The sequence below is a fragment of the Octopus bimaculoides genome, chromosome 9 (assembly GCF_046866305.1).
Source record: "Octopus bimaculoides isolate indiv1 chromosome 9, ASM4686630v1, whole genome shotgun sequence".
Lineage (NCBI taxonomy): Eukaryota > Metazoa > Mollusca > Cephalopoda > Octopoda > Octopodidae > Octopus > Octopus bimaculoides.
This window is the reverse complement of record NC_142936.1, coordinates 34,525,506-34,543,005: the sequence shown is the minus strand read 5'-3', so window position 1 is coordinate 34,543,005 and position 17,500 is coordinate 34,525,506. Positions and strand designations below refer to the sequence as shown.

General features: G+C 33.5%; 1 protein-coding gene across 3 annotated transcripts in view; it reads left to right on the top strand.

Annotated features, from left to right (window-relative positions):
• Positions 1 to 17,500, top strand: part of LOC106882578 (uncharacterized) — a 109,368-nt gene that overhangs the window by 57,418 nt on the left and 34,450 nt on the right. For all 3 annotated transcript variants that reach the window (XM_052970583.2, XM_052970584.2, XM_089357398.1), the window contains 3 exons: positions 3,654 to 3,797; positions 10,570 to 10,696; positions 11,974 to 12,145. In XM_052970583.2, the coding sequence (XP_052826543.1) occupies positions 3,654 to 3,797; positions 10,570 to 10,696; positions 11,974 to 12,145 (443 nt within the window). The remainder of the gene's footprint in view (positions 1 to 3,653; positions 3,798 to 10,569; positions 10,697 to 11,973; positions 12,146 to 17,500) is intronic.

Below are 17,500 nucleotides of genomic sequence, written 5' to 3'. Positions count from 1 at the left end.
CATATAATTATATATATTATTTAAAGGTCACAGTACATGTATTAAAGCGCTACAAATAGTTTTGTATGTTGAAAAAACTCAAACATATTCTTCAGGTGCAAACCACATATAATGAACTTAGGAAATTGAATAATAGAAGAAACGTGAAAAAATTGAGAAGGCAACATATAGAAAACGTAGATAGTAAACAATGGAAAACGAAAAGCAGAAACTAAAATGTCAAAAATGAAAAGTAAAAAGGTAAATGATAAGGCTGGAAAGATATCAAGTCGTTCAGGAATAGGTGGAATTTTCCAACTCTTCAAAATATATTTATACATATGCATGCAACCACTGAAAATTTCTGACTTGGAGTTCAATAGAGAGTTAGAGATTGTATGTCTGAACAGAACCTGCACTCTTTCAGCCAAACAAAGTCTACATTTATTTGATCCATTTACACAAGGTATCGATTTCTAAATTACTTTCCATTTAATCACATGTGGTGTTTCATTATCTGTCAACGTCTATATGTAGCTAGCCAACTTAGTAGCTTTACTTTTGTCCCTATGTTGGAAGGAGGCTATGTGATTGGCATAGCAATTTTAAATTTACCTTCACATAATCCAATATAGGTCTTATCAGTTGTATTATTATTTAGGGTTTCAGTAACTTCTGCCTCATATATGATAGATTTAGTCCTACATCCTTGGTCAAGCGGACAGGGTCCTGGGCTGCAACTGGATTCAGGCTCTTGATATTGACCATGTGTAATGATACTCTTCATATGGGGCAGCAGCTATATGATAATTTCACAGAACACCTATCAAATATTTTCTTGTATCTGTGAGTGGCTGAAAAATATTTGTCTGGGAGAGACAGGAATCTTTTACCAATGTTAGTTTTTATATTAAAAGAAAAGGGAGGGGTGAATCAAATAATTTTCCTTGTTCTATTTTTAGGTTTCTTATTATCCTGATTGATACTAGCGTGGTTATATACTACTTTATCTTTCATTCCATTAAATCTATTATCATTTTTATTTTTATTTGAGGAGTTATATATTAATTTATCTTTGAAGCCACTATTGGTTAGGGCCTTGTTATAATAGGGGCCAGCTTTCTCCAAAATTTCTTTGGAAGAAGAGAGGTTAGATGCTCTGTTACTAATATTAGCTATCAGGCTTTTAAACATTACAGGAGAGTGACAAGACTGTTTAGGTATATATGTGAGTTTCTCATTAGCCTTATAGAAAGGTTTATACAAGGAGGAGTTTAAATCTTGGGAAACATCTAAATAATCAACTATAGAGAGATTATCAGCTGTGCCAATTCTGCCCATAAAAAAAGGAACAAATAATACAATGTGGCTGTAGGTCACAACACCCTGGCAACGCTGGTATGTAAAGCTAGTGTGTGTGTGTGTGTGTGTATATGTGTGTGTGTGTGTGTATATATAAATGTGTGTGTGTGTGTGTGTATGTGTGTGTGTGCACATGTGTGCGTGTGTGTACCAAAGGAAGTTATTTCAGGGCATTCTTTTGTTTGAAGCAGGAAAGTTGTCAACTTGATCATATGGGATTATATGATTGTTCGTTAATTTCTATAAAAATTTTAAAATTTTGTTATGTTTTGAAGAGAGCAGAAATTGAAAGAGAGGAGAAAGTGAAAAGGTGGCATTTGCTTTGAAGTGAGAGGAGAAAGTGAAAGATGTATGCGTATATGAAATGGACATGTGTGTGTGTGTGTGTGAGAGAGAGAGAGAGAGAGAAAGAGTGAATGTTGTCAAGCATGTATTTTATGCATGCATGTGTAAGTGGCACTCACTCTTTCTCTCTCACACACACATCCATAATCTTTCATATACACATACATAAATACATATGCATAAATTTTTTTTGTATGTATGTGTGTGTGTGTGCATGTGAGAAAGAGAGAGAGAGCAAGTGAGTAACTGTATTTCCTCATAATGTATAGAGAAACGGATGTCTTATAATGAAAATTTTCTGGTTGTGGTTTATTTTGATACAATATTTATGTGTACATTTCATAAATGTTTGTCAGAGTAGAATTCTACACATGCATGAAACATTGGATGAAAGTGAAACATTAGAAGCAAATCAAAATATTGCCAGAAAATGACCTCAAAATTGTGTGGCCTGACCTTGTTTCCGAGGCTATTTTAGTGAAAAGAAGTGTTTAACCCCAAAACATAGTTTATTTGGTAGTCTTTATATATATATATATATATATATACATATATAAATTTATATGAATAAGGATAAGATTGTTATTTAAAATACCGATCATATCAAGTGGCTAGCATGGGAATAAAAACCTCACAGATAATAATTATTATTAAAATTATAACTAAAGGTATCTAAAAGATACCACGATGCTAGATATAGCCAAAACTTGACTCTAAAACCACATTAAATGTTCATACAGCACCAGGAGAGAAGACAAAGAGACAAAATAAACTGGCAAAAAATTATTGGATAATTCCAGATCCCGAATTTCTGGCTTTGCATAAGAAATGCTTAGTCTCATATCTAGCATGGTGGTATCTTTTAGACAACCTTAATTATAATTTTATAAGATAGATAGATAGATGATAAGCAGCTTTCTTTATTATAGTACAGATGTGACTAATTCAGAGAAACATTACTTTCATTATTCACGCATCATCACTCTTGTAACGTGAAACTACGTAGGCAAGGTAGGCAGTGCCTACCTTGAATAAAATAGATCGTTAGCAACATTTTCCTTTTATGGAAAAATATGCACCTAATTCAATAAAATTATGAAGGTTACTCTGATAGCTATGCATAAAATACAAAATATCTTTTTTTTTTTGCAGGTTAGGTAGGCATAATTTGCCGCTGCTTTTCAATCTCAGTATTTAAGCTATGCATAGTACTGCTGTAGTGCTGCATAACACTCTTACAACACCTTTTTCTTTATGTGCTATAAAAGCAGAAGTAAATCTGCTTTCAACTCAGTCACGCATCTGTATTTTGTTTATTTATTGTGTGTTTACTACAAAAAGGTCACCAACTGCTTATCCTGAGTGATTACTGACGGCATGTGCCTGATATATATGTGTGTGTGTACTTATAAATCATATGCTTTTTTATTAAAGCTGCAAAAACATCACAAAGCTGTTACTCAGACTTTCACATTTCCATTCGTCAGACAGTTGTGATCAAGACTGGAATGAAATTGTGATGTATGATTTTATATAATCCAATTTTGACAAATAAGCATTTAAATTTGATTTGGTAACTTATTTTCAAAACGTAAGTGGTGTTGTATTCACTAACAGTTGGGTGGGTTGGAGGTGTATAAACTGAACAGTAAAATATTAATGCATCATATTAGTTTGTAATTTTGTAATTTTGGTTCAAATTGAAAGTGTGAAACTATTTTCATTTGCTAATGAGACCTGGTCATTGTAGAGCAGTGTCTTTCACATAACTATGGCTTGTTATTGAGATAATATAGAAAATATGTAAAAGAAAATAAAGTTCATTTGGTAGCCAAAAGATTACTGAATTTTTTGATACCTCATATATGAAAACTAGCAACTCAATTTTTGAATGCATAAGGAACATATGCACACACATACAAATATGCTCAAAAACAGTCACTGTTTTAATACTTTTATGATTTCAGGATTTCAAAGGAGCCAAAGGAACAGACATTGTTTTGAATTTGGTAAATGATGGACAGTTTAGTTCATTGTATGAACTTTACAACAAAGCGTCTGTTGACAAACATCCAAGTATCATTGTTAAACACATCAAGTCCATTCCAATGGTAATTATTTTCTATTTGTTTCTGTTTGTTTTTGAACAATAATTTTTAATCACTTTGTTTTAAAAGAGCCTTAATTTGTGTTTCAGTTATGAGACTAAAAGCAGTTGCCACCAGGAAGAATCAACCCATATTCCAGTATTACCTTTTACACACATGACTGGTTATGGTTCAGCACTCAACTACAGAAAATAATTAAAATTATATAATATAGCTGAATGAGGATCGTACTTAGAAATGATGCTTATGACTCCAATTTTCATTTAAGGTTGATGCCCACTACTCATTGGATGGATTTTAGTTTAGCACAGCAAGAGTTAGCTGCAGTGGTAGTCCTGCATGCAAGACCTTTCGACAAAGGAAATAAAAGAATATTCCAGTTTTATATTTAAGAGATGAGGAATTATGTACATTATTTACATTATTTAGAATTGACGGATATTTGTCCTCATCTTGTTTGTTGTTAACACAACATTTCGGCTTATATACCCTCCAGCCTTCATCAGGTGTTTTGGGGAAATTTCGAACCTGGGTTCTCATTCCTAAGGTATTTTTTGACGTTGTTGTTGTTGTTATTATTATTATTATTATTATTATTATTATTATTATTATTATTATTATTATTATTATTATCATTATCATTATTATTATTATTCATGTCACTGCCTGGAAACATTGTGTTAACAACAAAGATGAGGACAAATATCTGTCAATTGTAAATAATGTATAAAAGAATATGTTTTATAAAGAAAGAAACAGCCACTATTAAGAGTAGGAGTAAAACACACAGACTTAGTCACTCATGGTTGAAGATCAAAGAGTTATTTTCCTTTTCAGAGAGAAAAATCTGTTTGGAAATCAAGTTCAAGGAACAGAAAGGGCACAAGGACAGGAAATTATAAGTGTCGGTGTAGAGAGATGGAAAAGAAATGCAAACCTTACCCTGACAGCAACACAAGATATGAATTCTGTTTAGCAAAATAGTGACGAGTACTTAAGAACCATCCCATGCCCAGGATGTGCCTGAATGCTGAATCAGAGATGTTTACACAACCAGAAGTACAATACTTATCCAAGCTGCAATAGGGGATCAGTACCCACCACCCTGCTGCTTCTTTTGGTTGACTCTACTAGGCAAGGTAGGCAGTGCCTACCTTGAATAAAATAGATCGTTAGCAACATTTTCCTTTTATGGAAAAATATGCACCTAATTCAATAAAATTATGAAGGTTACTCTGATAGCTATGCATAAAATACAAAATATCTTTTTTTTTGCAGGTTAGGTAGGCGTAATTTGCCCATGCTTTTCAATCTCAGTATTTAAGCTATGCATAGTACTGCTGTAGTGTTGCATAACACTCCTACAACACCGTTTCTTCATGTGCTATAAAAGCAGAAGTAAATCTGCTTTCAACTCAGTTACGCATCTGTATTTTGCTTATTCATTGTGAGTTTTACTACAAAAAGGTCACCAACTGCTTACCCTAAGTAATTACTGACAGCATATGCCTGATATGTATGTGAGTGTGTATGTGCGCTTATAAGTCATATGCTTTTTTATTAAAGCTGCAAAAACATCACAAAGCTGTTACTCAGACTTTCACATTTCCATTCGTCAGACAGTTGTGATCAAGACTGGAATAAAGTTGTAATGTATGATTTGATATAATCCAATTTGACAAATAAGCATTTAAATTTGATTGGGTAACTTATTTTCAAAACGTAAGTGGTGTTGTATTCACTAACTGTTCGGTGGGTTGGGGGTGTATAAACTGAACAGTAAAATATTAATATATCATATTATATAATATTGAAAAATCCTTGAGTGAAGATGGGAGTAATGCATGTCCAGAAGGGATTAATTAGTATATGTATGTGTATATGTGGGTATGTACATGTGTATGTATGACGGTATATATATATGTGTATATATGTAGATGTGTGTACATGAATATATATGCATACCTATGTGTGTATTCATACACATATATGTGTGTGTGTATGTTTATTTATATGTGTGTGTATGTATATACCAGTTGCGATGGGTAATTTGTCACCATTTTATATCTTTAATTTCACACATGCGCAATGTTTGTTTTTGATTTTGTCAGCTACACAGTATAGTAGGGTCAGTTGGGCACCGTCTGTGAGAAAAACAGCACCATAACATAATTCATTCTGCCAGAAATTTGGAAATGACATGCTCTACTGCTTGACATTTGCGCTGGAAGCTCCAATACGAACAGACAGAAAACACAGAACTGTTGGCTTGTCATGTCCCCAAAACATGTACCGAGATTGATAAAAATCAAACATCCAGTCAACATCATGGTGTTTGGAGTGATCACTAATGATGGCAACATTATGCCTCCATTCATCTTCCCATATGACCTCACACTCAACACGGAGACCAACATCAAGTGCCTGGAGGAGGTGGTACTGCACTGGGTCAAGAGAGTGGCTGCTGGAAGACCCTATGCCTGGTAACAGGACTCTGTACCATACTATACAAGCAGGAGAACTCAGTCATGGCTGTCAGACAATTTCTGCGACCACATCATCTGTAACATCTAGCCACCTAAATTCCCAGATTGCAACCCCCTTGATTATTATGTTTGGGGCACAGTTGAGTGAGCGACCAACAAAACTCCTTGTAGCACCAAAGATGAACTGAAAGCAAGGATTATGGCAGCATTCACCAACTTAAACAAAGTCATCTGATGGGCGTGGTTGAAACCAATGGCGATTTTATTGAATAAATTTACTCTTTAGTGTTTTAAGATATTTTTATGTAATTTTGGTAAATATATCTGTTAAAATGAGATGTCAGTGTTATTTTCACTTTTGCGTAATTTAGACAATATATTCACCACACCCTGTATATATATCATCATCATCGTTTAATGTCCGCTTTCCATGATGGCATGGGTTGGACGATTTGACTGAGGACTGGTGAGCCAGATGGCTACACCAGGCTCCAATCTGATCTGGCAGAGTTTCTTCAGCTGGATGCCCTTCCTAACGCCAACCACTCCGAGAGTGTAGTGGGTGCTTTTACGTGCCACCGGCACGAGGGCCAGTCAGGCAGTACTGGCAATGGCCACGCTCAAATTGTGTTTTTTACATGCCACCTGCACAGGAGCCAGTCCAGCGGCACTGACAACGACCTCACTCGAATATTGTTTTTCACATGCCACCAGCACAAGTGCCAGTAAGGCAATGCTGGTAACGATCACACTCAAATGGTGCTTTTTAGCTTGAATATATATATATATATATATGGATGTATGTCTGTATATATGTATATACTTATGTATATGTGTGTATGTATTTTGTATGTATATGTGTATATGCACCATACACTCATTATTGAATTTTTCAACTTAGGAAATTCTTCAATCCATGGCTTTTAAATTTATAAAAACAAACTTACACCTCTATTAATCATTAATTAATCCCTTCTGGACAAGCATTACACCCTTCTTAACCCAAGGTTTTTTTTATATTATCTAATATAATATATTTATAGCTTACTGTCTAATTTATACACACCCCAGCCTGCCCAACTGGTAGCAAATACAACACTGCTTATGCTTTGAAAATAAGTTACCCAATTAAATTCAAATGCTTATTCATCAAATTGGATCATATCAAATCAGCCTTAATAAGAAAGCACATAACTCTACCTTTGGTATTCAAGTGCTATTTTTTTCCACCTTGTTTTGCATTTATGTGTTTACCATAAAAACTCGTGTAATTTGTGCACCTGTGTAATTTATGCAGGTGATTTTCAGGATAAAAATTGTTAAAAAAAAAGCTTCTACTCATGTAAAATTCACACCCAAAAGTTTTCTGATTGCCAATATGGCCAGGGACAAAAGTTTTCAATTTAGTTGTATTTAGCATAATTTCACTTACTTATGATTAGATTTTATTAAATTTTCATTAAGTAAAAATAATTTTTGTTTAACAGGTATCACATTAAAAGCTATTAAGTTACAAAGTATTTGTGTTGTTTATAATAAAGTTTATTTTACATTTCTTGCCCACAAGATCTTGTCTGATCCTTAGCGTACTGCTGTATGTCTTCTCAAATCATGATCACATGAAAAGTTTTTGATAAGAATTATCAACAAAAGCTTATAAATACACACAGGTGTTGCAAATTAAGTTTAATTACCAATAAACATCAGCTTCGATGACACTTTACTCAACCAAAATATGTAAAATATTACCCAGACTGTCAGACCTCAAAAAGTAGTTAACCATTTAATAGTTTTAGTAAATTTATACAGAAAAAGTAAGCATTATACCGTCCAGTATAAATAAGAGTCAACTGCATTATATTTAAGCCCTTATTCTTTCTGTAAAAACCTATTCTGACATTAAATGAGTCAACTTCCGGTACAAATGTTTACATTTTCTACATCTTTTTCCAACAGAAAAAAGATTCTACAAAAATTCTGGAAACAATCTCATGTAATTTATGCACCCCTAAAATTTATTTTTATTTTTGCGAAAAAAAATGTGTAAATTACATGGGTTTTTACAGTACTTGTGTATATAAATCATATATATATATATATAAAGATAAATTAAACAGAGATATTCTGTTGACATTCAATAATTTATTTATATTACAATATTACATTAAATACTATGAATATAATATATAACATAACATAATCTATATATATATAAATGAGAATGTGTGTCTGTCTGTCTGTCTGTGTGAATCCCTAAAACTCGAGAACTACGCAACCAATTTCATTCAAATTTTACACATGCCTTACTTAGGGTTCCAGTTGTGTTTTAGTCAAAAAAAAATTTTAACTTCTTCCAGAGTTCGAGCCCACAGCAACATAATATCTCCTACACTATTTAAGTATTACGTGTCAAAAGTGAAACAAAAACACTCATGTCAAATACTTTCACTTTAAAAATGAAACTATTCTACTAACTGAAACAATCACATTTCGATACTGTAATGACAGATACTTTCAGAGAGAGAGAGAAAGAGAGAAAGAGAGAAAGAGAGAAAGAGAGAAAGAGAGAGAAAGAGAGAGAGAGATGTATATGTATACATATAGATGTATATGTACACGTTATTCTACTAACTGAAACAATCACATTTCGATACTTTCAGAGAGAGAGAAAGAGAGAAAGAGAGAGAAAGAGATGTATATGTATACATATACATGTATATGTACACGTATATGCATAGATATATATATATAGATATAGATTTATATGCATACATGTATATGTATACACATGTGTAGATGTATATATATATATAGATGTACATGTAATATGTACACATATATACATATATATACATGCATACAGATATCTATACATATATACACCCATCACACACAAACACATGCACATAAACACACACATTAGTCATTTGTTTTCTTATCCAAAACTACGTCAAAAGTACTGAACGGATCTTTATGAAATTTGGAAATTATATTCTATGTATAACGGCCATAACTCCCATGAAAATTCATATATTTTTGATGTTGATGAAATTTTAACCCGAACATAACAGATGAGCATTATTTGTAATTCAACGGTACAACAGTGTAAGACTACCCTTTCAGATATACTTTCATTGTGATTTCTGCAATGTGGTGCATAAATTGTCAAGTAAATGAGACGCATCTTTGCCTCCACTGATTCACTTGCAAAGTGTTGAGTAAAATTATTTCGTTGCAGACCTCCTTTGGGTCTTTTTATTATCACTACGACACACATGATCCCCAGTTGGTAACATTGATTTCAAGGCCCTCCTAGATGAGAGACTGGCATTCCACTTAATGTCTATGTTCCATGCTGGCATGGATTGGAGAGTTATTAATGTAGAAATATGGTATCGTAGCTACTAACAGTTGAGGGTTGCGTAGTCTAGACGGCGTTTTTAGATTTCATTATTCTCTTTAACCCGGGCAAAGCCGGGTATTTCTGCTAGTATTATATAAATAATTACAAAAACCGTAAAAGTCCAACAAATTGTTTTGGCTTATATATGTTTTCTGATATACATAATCATAGTTCAATTATATATAAACCATAAAAGTCCAACAAATTGTTTCAGCTTATATATACGTTTTCTGATATACATAATCACAATTCAGTTAGGCCACTTCAGGGTAAATCGGGTTTTATAATTATATGTTATGTTTTATGTTATATATTATATTCATAGTATTTAATGTAATATTGTAATATAAATACATTATTGAATGTCTCTATATTTAATTTATCTTTATTATTGAATTATACCAATATTTAAATGGTATCCAACTGAAGTAGCAGTGAATTGGATGTTTAACGCACCCCTTTGAAGGATTTCTTTTCCTCACTTTGTTACTCTGTGTGTGTGTGTGTGTGTGTGTGTGTGTGTGTGTGTGTGTGTGTGTGTGTGTGTGTGTGTGTGTGTGTGTGTGTGTGTGTGCGTGCGTGCGTGCGTGCGTGTGTGTGTGTGTGTGTGTGTGTGTGTGTGTGTGTGTGCGTGTGTGTGTGTGTGTGTGTGCTGATGTGTTAATGACTGAGCCACTGCACAAATATACTGAATGTTATACTCAATATATATTTAAATAGATGAATATTTTGATTATAGACTTCCTAACTTTTTTATGTTAGTTATTTAGCTGTGACTTATAGAATAGATTATCTTACTGAAAGATACAATGTAATTATCATAGATGGATTTAAATCTCCTACTAACTCTCCATGATTTTAATCAATTATATTTCTCTCTTCTTAGGGTTCAACACTCAGCACTGTTCCTGTCACTCTTTCATATGAACGACAAGTCCTTCAGAAGCTAGATGAGTTCAATCTCAATAATAAATCCCTCAGGATGTATCTTCATGTTCCAGATAAAGCATTTGGTAAAAAAAACGTTTTGTGTTCTGCATGAAATATATGCACATCACTTATTATCACTCCTGATTTTCTGTGGTCTGCAACACCTAACATACTAAACTACCAACGTCAGTTGCTTTGTTGCAATTTCTTTTTCATGTTCCCCTTATAATAACCATCTGGAGCAAAATTTTTATATTTATAGTGGATGAATAGTAGATTTGGAAGGGTGTCAGACAGAATACCTTGTGATAGTTGGTTATCTCCCTTCTGAGTTCAACTTTGCGTTTCATTCTTTTGAAGTTTATAAGTAACAGTCATCATCCTCATCGTTTAAATAAATACTGAAGTTGATTATAGTTGACTGCACCCTTGAAAGCTGTATCTTATCATGACCTAGGCGTCCAGTGACTATTCTTGTAGACAGTTAATATCAATATTTTAATGTCTAGATTCTTCACTGGATGTGCAATGTCAGTGTGCATATATGACAGAGTGTAAGCATCTAGAGAGAAAAGTTGGGCGTAAGAGGCATCAGATGCAGTGTGAAAGAGTGACAACTGTATTGGTTTGGTCATGAACGAGAACAGCTGTGTAAAGAATTGCCAAGCTCTAACTGTAGAGAGAATCTGTGGAAGAGGTAGAGCAGGAAGACATGATGAAGTGGTGAAGCATGATCTTCGAACGTTGGGCCTCATGGAGGCAATGACAAGTGACTAAGACCTTTGGTGATATGATCTGCTTGAGAAGACCTGTCAAGCTAAGTGAAATCATAGTTGTGGCTGACGCCAGTGTCACATAACTTGCACCTGTCCCAGTGGCACGTAGAAAGCACCTTCATGAAGGCAATGATAAGTGACCAAGACCTTTGGCGATATGCCATGCTTGAGAAAACTTGTCAAGCCAATTGAAATCATAGTTGTTGCCAATGCTGGTGTCACATATATTGCTTCACTTCATTTGCCTGAAAATGAAAACCAGTGACACCCGGGAAGTCAACCTTGTTACAGACTGGTGTTTCTATCATAGGGTAATTTTATGGTTTCAGCTGCTTCAATATCATATGCAGGAGACAGACTTTAACTTTTCTTTTCACATTAATTCTGAGTTCAAATCCACTGGAGTCAATTTTACTTTTCATTTTCCCAGGGTCTATAAATTTTATCAAGAACTAATCAAATTCTGGGATTAATTTAATATTCTTATAAAACAACTTAGATGTGGATTGAAATGTAACAGAAGACTTTTTTCATGTTTCTGTCTTTCTTTTATTTTGTCACTTTTTACTTCTATAATTAAATAGCATTTCTCGAGAAGTTCCCACTTCAGCATAGTCTAGGAGAGAGACTGAAGAATAAAGATTTTTCTCTAGATTTAGCTGCAGCTATTGTTGACAGTTTGGCAACAATTCATAAAGCAACTCATTTACAATATAATAAAACAGAGTATCTTGAAGATCTAGAAGCACAATTACAGTAAGTATGGATTATTCTTTTTAACTTTAATCTACCCCTTGGGAAATTTGTTTCAAATTTACAAAAATCAAAATTTTAATTTTTGTTACATCTTGTCTTGTATTCTGTCTATTGTCTAAAAGTAAATTTATTGGTTTGTTCATTCATTTAATGTCTATTGTTCCATGCTAGCATGGACTGGATGAAGACAATTTGATGCAGCATTTTGTGGCTAGATGCCTGTTTTGTTGCCAACCCTTATTTTTCAAATAGGGCACATTTTATTCTACTGCTCTTCAGAAGTGTAGAGCAAAATGTTGAAAAGTCGACAAAAAATATGAACATCATGTTACTGTTTTGCTCAGGAAATGACAAGGCATTGAATGCCATTATTTGCACTGGCTTTTCTTGTTCTGTTGATGCTGTTGTCCAAAGATCAAAAATGAAAAACCTTTGGAGAACATATCAGCTTTCAATATATGTATGTATGCTTACATATAAATATATATATATATATATATATATATATATATATATATATATATATATATATATATATATATATATATGACAGTCTTCTTTCTACACACATACATACATATATATATCTATATGTATATATACATACATACATACATACATATATATATATATATATATATATATATATATATATATATATATATATATATATACAGGGATTAGCATTGAGTTGCTTCTCCAACATACTGAAAATTTAGAAATAGCAGTCAAAGAACTACTGATTCTAAACTACAAATTTTTCTCTAAACGGATGGCGATATTTATGGCACACAGAACAAAAAACCGGTTTTTTGTTCTATGTGTGCCATAAATATCGCCATCCGTTTAGAGAAAAATTTGTAGTTTAGAATCAGTAGTTCTTTGACTGCTATTTCTAAATTTTCAGTATGTTGGAGAAGCAACTCAATGCTAATCCCTGTATATTTATGATGATAAATGGTTTTACCGATAAAGGTTTTTTCATACTGAACTACTTGGCAAAATTGTTAATTATTAATTCTATTATTAATTGACGATTCCCTGCCCTTATTCTTGTATATATATATATATATATATATATATATATATATATATATATATATATGTGTGTGTATATATATATGTATATATACATACATACATATATATATACATATATATATATATATATATATATATATATATATATATATATATATATATATATATATATATATATATATATATATATATATATATATATATATATATATATATATATATATACATACAGATAAAAAGTGTAGGTGGCATATGAGTGGGTATATATTTATAAAAAAAGGAGTCTGAAAACGCCACTATATATGATAAATTTTAATTTTCTCAGAGATATTTTACATGTTTCAGTTCCGGAAAAAACGAACCTTATCAAAAATACATTTTTTTTTTTAATGCGATTAAAAGGAAAGTTCATAATTGTTTCTTACTGATGTCAACAGAGTCCACGTAGAATCATCTTATGTGTGGGGACATAATGGTTGTCTTGTGCGTTGACTTGAATCGTTGGCTGTAATAGTAGTAGTGACCGTGTTGGTAGTGGTAAACGAGAGTGACCGTTATCCATGATAGCAGCAGTAGTTAATTGGCTGTAGTAGTAGAGGAAGCAGCAACAACAGTTGTAGCAATAGTAGTAGTAGTAGTGACCGTTGGCCGTTTTAGCAGCAGTAGCAGAGACTGTTGGTCATCGTAGTAGTAGTAGTAGCAGGGACCGTTGTTTGCAGTAGTAGTAGTTATCGTCGCTGTGGTGGTGGAGTTGTAGAATTCTTTTTTTCCTTTTTTTTGGGATAACCAATATATGGTTTTAATGTTCCTGGCCCAGCGTTTTTAAACTTGGTCCGAATTTTCTAATAAAATGAAGCTCTTTGTTTTGACATTGGGTGAAGGTTGTGTTGTCATTGAATTGGTAAAGTGGAAAGGTTGTAAACTTTGGATTTTTATTTGGTGTACATCTGTCTATGTGGCCACTAACAGGTATTTTCCTGTATTCAGGATTCCTAATTTGGGATTTATGTACTGCCATCCTTTTTCATAGGCTGTTTTTTGTATGGCCTATATATAGCCTATTGCATCCTGCGCATGTTATCACATAAATTAAGTTTTTCCGATGCACAAGTGAAGTTTGTTCTGATGGTGAAATGATGGCCTTGTTCTAATGTGTATTCCGAACCTTCTACTAAGATGATACAAATCCTGCAGTTGGGCCTTCCACACTTTTTAACTGTTGTTGTGGTTGTTATTGGGTGCAGTTTAGTCTAGGTTAAAATCTTCTTTAATGATTTTGATTGCGTTTACTTTTTATGATGGTGTACTTTGGAGGATTCGGTTCATCTTTGGGTCTTCCTTGAGTAGGGCTGTGCTTTGGAATATGGTGTTGAAGACCTCGTTGTTAAGTGGGTTGTGTGTAGAGATGTAGGGTAGGGTTTTTAATTTTTCATCCTCTTTTGGTTTTGGTTGTCTCAGGTCTTCTATATTTAATTTAAGTGCTCATTGGATTATATTGTCTATTAGGAGTTGTGGATAATTCCTATTTATGAGTGTAGTTCTGAGTTCCTGGAGACATGTGTGTTGGGTGTTCATGTCTGATACTATGGTGCAAATCCTTTTGGTTAAACAGAAAGGGATGTTCATTCTTGTGTGACTTGGGTGACATGAGTCAAATGGTAGGTACTGCTTTGAGTCTGTCGGTTTATAATAGATATCCATTTCTATTTTGTTACTGACTTTCTTAATGAGGATATCTAAAAATGGTAGTTTTTCTTGGTTATGTTCTATCATGAATTGGATGTTTTCATTAATTCCATTTAGTAGTATTTTAAATTCCTCAAGTTTTTCTATGCTTTCATCCCAGAGGATGAAGCAGTCATCGAGATATCTTTTCCAGTTGTTCTGGATATAGGTGGAGAAAGAGTTTCCATATTTTTCGAGTGTTTTCTGGTAAAGTATTATTTCGAGGTAGCCCATTACTAGGTTAGCAAAAGAAGGTGCAGTACGTGTACCCATGGCTGTTCCCGATCTCTGTCTGTAGTAGTCATTATTAAATATAAAGTAATTGTTTTGTAAGATAAATCTTAGTCTTTATATTACTAGTTCTTTCTTTATGCGAGTTGGAAGTTCAAAGGAGTAGTTGTTTAGCCAGAAAGTAATCGCTTCTATTCCTAATGTGTGTGGGATATTTGAGTAAAGGTTAACTACGTCGAAGGATACTAGTAGGGCTTTCTCATTGACTGTTTTGGGAGGTGGTTAAGCATTTCTATATCGTCTCTTATGTAGCTTTTGATGTGCTTAATGAAAGGTTTTAGAAGTGTGTCTAGGAAGTTCCTGAGGCGGTGAGTTTCGCATGCTGGGCCTGCTACTATCGGTCTAAGTTTTAGATCTTTTGGTGATGGGATTTTGATGATTACGTCAGTAGCTTTTTTACATGCTTCACTAATTATTTTGCTTTTATGGACTTTAGGGATACCATAGAATAAACTTGATTTGCACTTGAAGTTGGTGATGTAATCGTACTCCTTGTCTGTGAGTCCTTCTTGATATGAGTTGATTAATGTCCTGAGGTTATTCATTATTTTTGGTTGATTATAATGTTGAGCCTTTTCGTAGTATGTCTCATCTCCTAATAAGGATAGTACTAAATTTTTATAATCATTTGTGTTCATTAGAACTACCATGTTGCCCTTATCTGCCTCCTTGATCATTATGGTTTTATCTTCTCTTAGTTTGACGAGGTCATTCCATTCTCTTTTGTTGAAGTTTGGTCTGTATTTTTGCCTGTTTGCGAGTTGAAAAGGGAAATTGGTTATGTGGTCACAAAAGCAGTCTAAGGCTTTATTCTTTCCCTTGGTAGGGGTGTAGTCGCTGTTGTTTCTAGCTATAGATTTGTCATCCATGTGTTTGCCATGAAATTCCAAAGCAGGTCTTAATTTCCTACAAAATTCCGAAATATTGTCTTTGATTTCATAGTAATTTGGATGTTGTGGGGTTGGGATAAATTTAAGTCCTTTGGATAGTATGCTTATTTCGTTGGGTGTAAGCTCTTTATTTGAGAAATTGATTATTTTAATTAGCTGTGGTTTCTTTTGTTTGTCTGTTACCATCGTGTATCCCTGTTCTTGTGTGTTAGGTCTAAAAAATGGTTGGTGTTGCTATGTTCAAAAGCACTGTTTATCTGTCTCCTGTTGTAATTTTTAAAGTGAGTTTATGGTGCTCTGTTTTGTAGTGTGCTTTTGAACCACGTGCTCCGTCTTAGTGTATCAGGTATATTGTGTTGGTAGTTGCTTCTTCTGTAGTGTGTTTGTTGTTTGTTAAGGTTGTATGGTTGGTTCCTAGAGTAGAGGTTCGGTAGTTGAGTCTTAGTTGAGTTATGTAGATTGTAGTTCATAGAATTGAGTGTTGCATGCCTGTAGTTCTTGAAATGGTGTAGTGGGTCCCTGTAGGTATTTTGGGGTTGGTTAAGGTAGTGTGGGGTGTATTTTAAATGTCTTTCTCTGGTAGGGAATGTATTTAGATTTCCTGGTGGTTGTTCTGTTGTGTTGGTATGTGGTTTTGTTTTTCTTAATTTTATGAAGGGGTTGTTGGACATGTGTTCAGTTTTGAAGTTGGTTTCATAATTCAAGAACCAGTTGGCGCTCTTTTCCCATCATTGGAGAGACTTTAGTTCTTCTTTTTCACATTCTTCTTTTCATAGTTTAAGTAATGTTTCAGTATTGATGCCATCTGTTAGTTTGTTGACGTCTTCATTGATTTCTTCATCTATCGTTTTTACTTTTTCTTCATTCGTCTTAGCTCTCAGTTTTAGTAGTTCGATTTCTATCTTCATTTTTTTCTAATGATATTTTTTCTCTAAGTCTTCTTTGTGCTTCTGGTTCTTCCAGGATGGGTTTTATTTGTAATTTGCAGAGTATGATTAGGGGTGTTGAGTTCAGCCATTTTTGCTAAGTCTCTGCTTTATTCTGATTTTGTATCATTTTCCGAAATGCGAATTTTCTGTTTTGCAGTAGTTTTCTCCATTGTGGTAAGACTTGGTTTCTTATTTGTAATGTTGATGTTATTGCGTTCCTCCCATGTGGTCCTTCATTTTGTTGCCCTTGTTTTGTAAAGTTTGTAAAGAATGTCTTCATTGTATCGCATAGATTTCCAAGGTTCTCGTACATTTCAGAGGGTGTTTTCTTCGTTTCGGTTTCTTCATTATTTTGTGTAGAAGGACGGGGTGTTGAGTTGAGTTTGTTTAAGACTGTTATTAGGTTTGAGTTTATGCTCTTCAGTTCTTTTAGTATCTCTTCATTTATAGAGATGATGTTGGTGTCTGTTTTAGTTGGC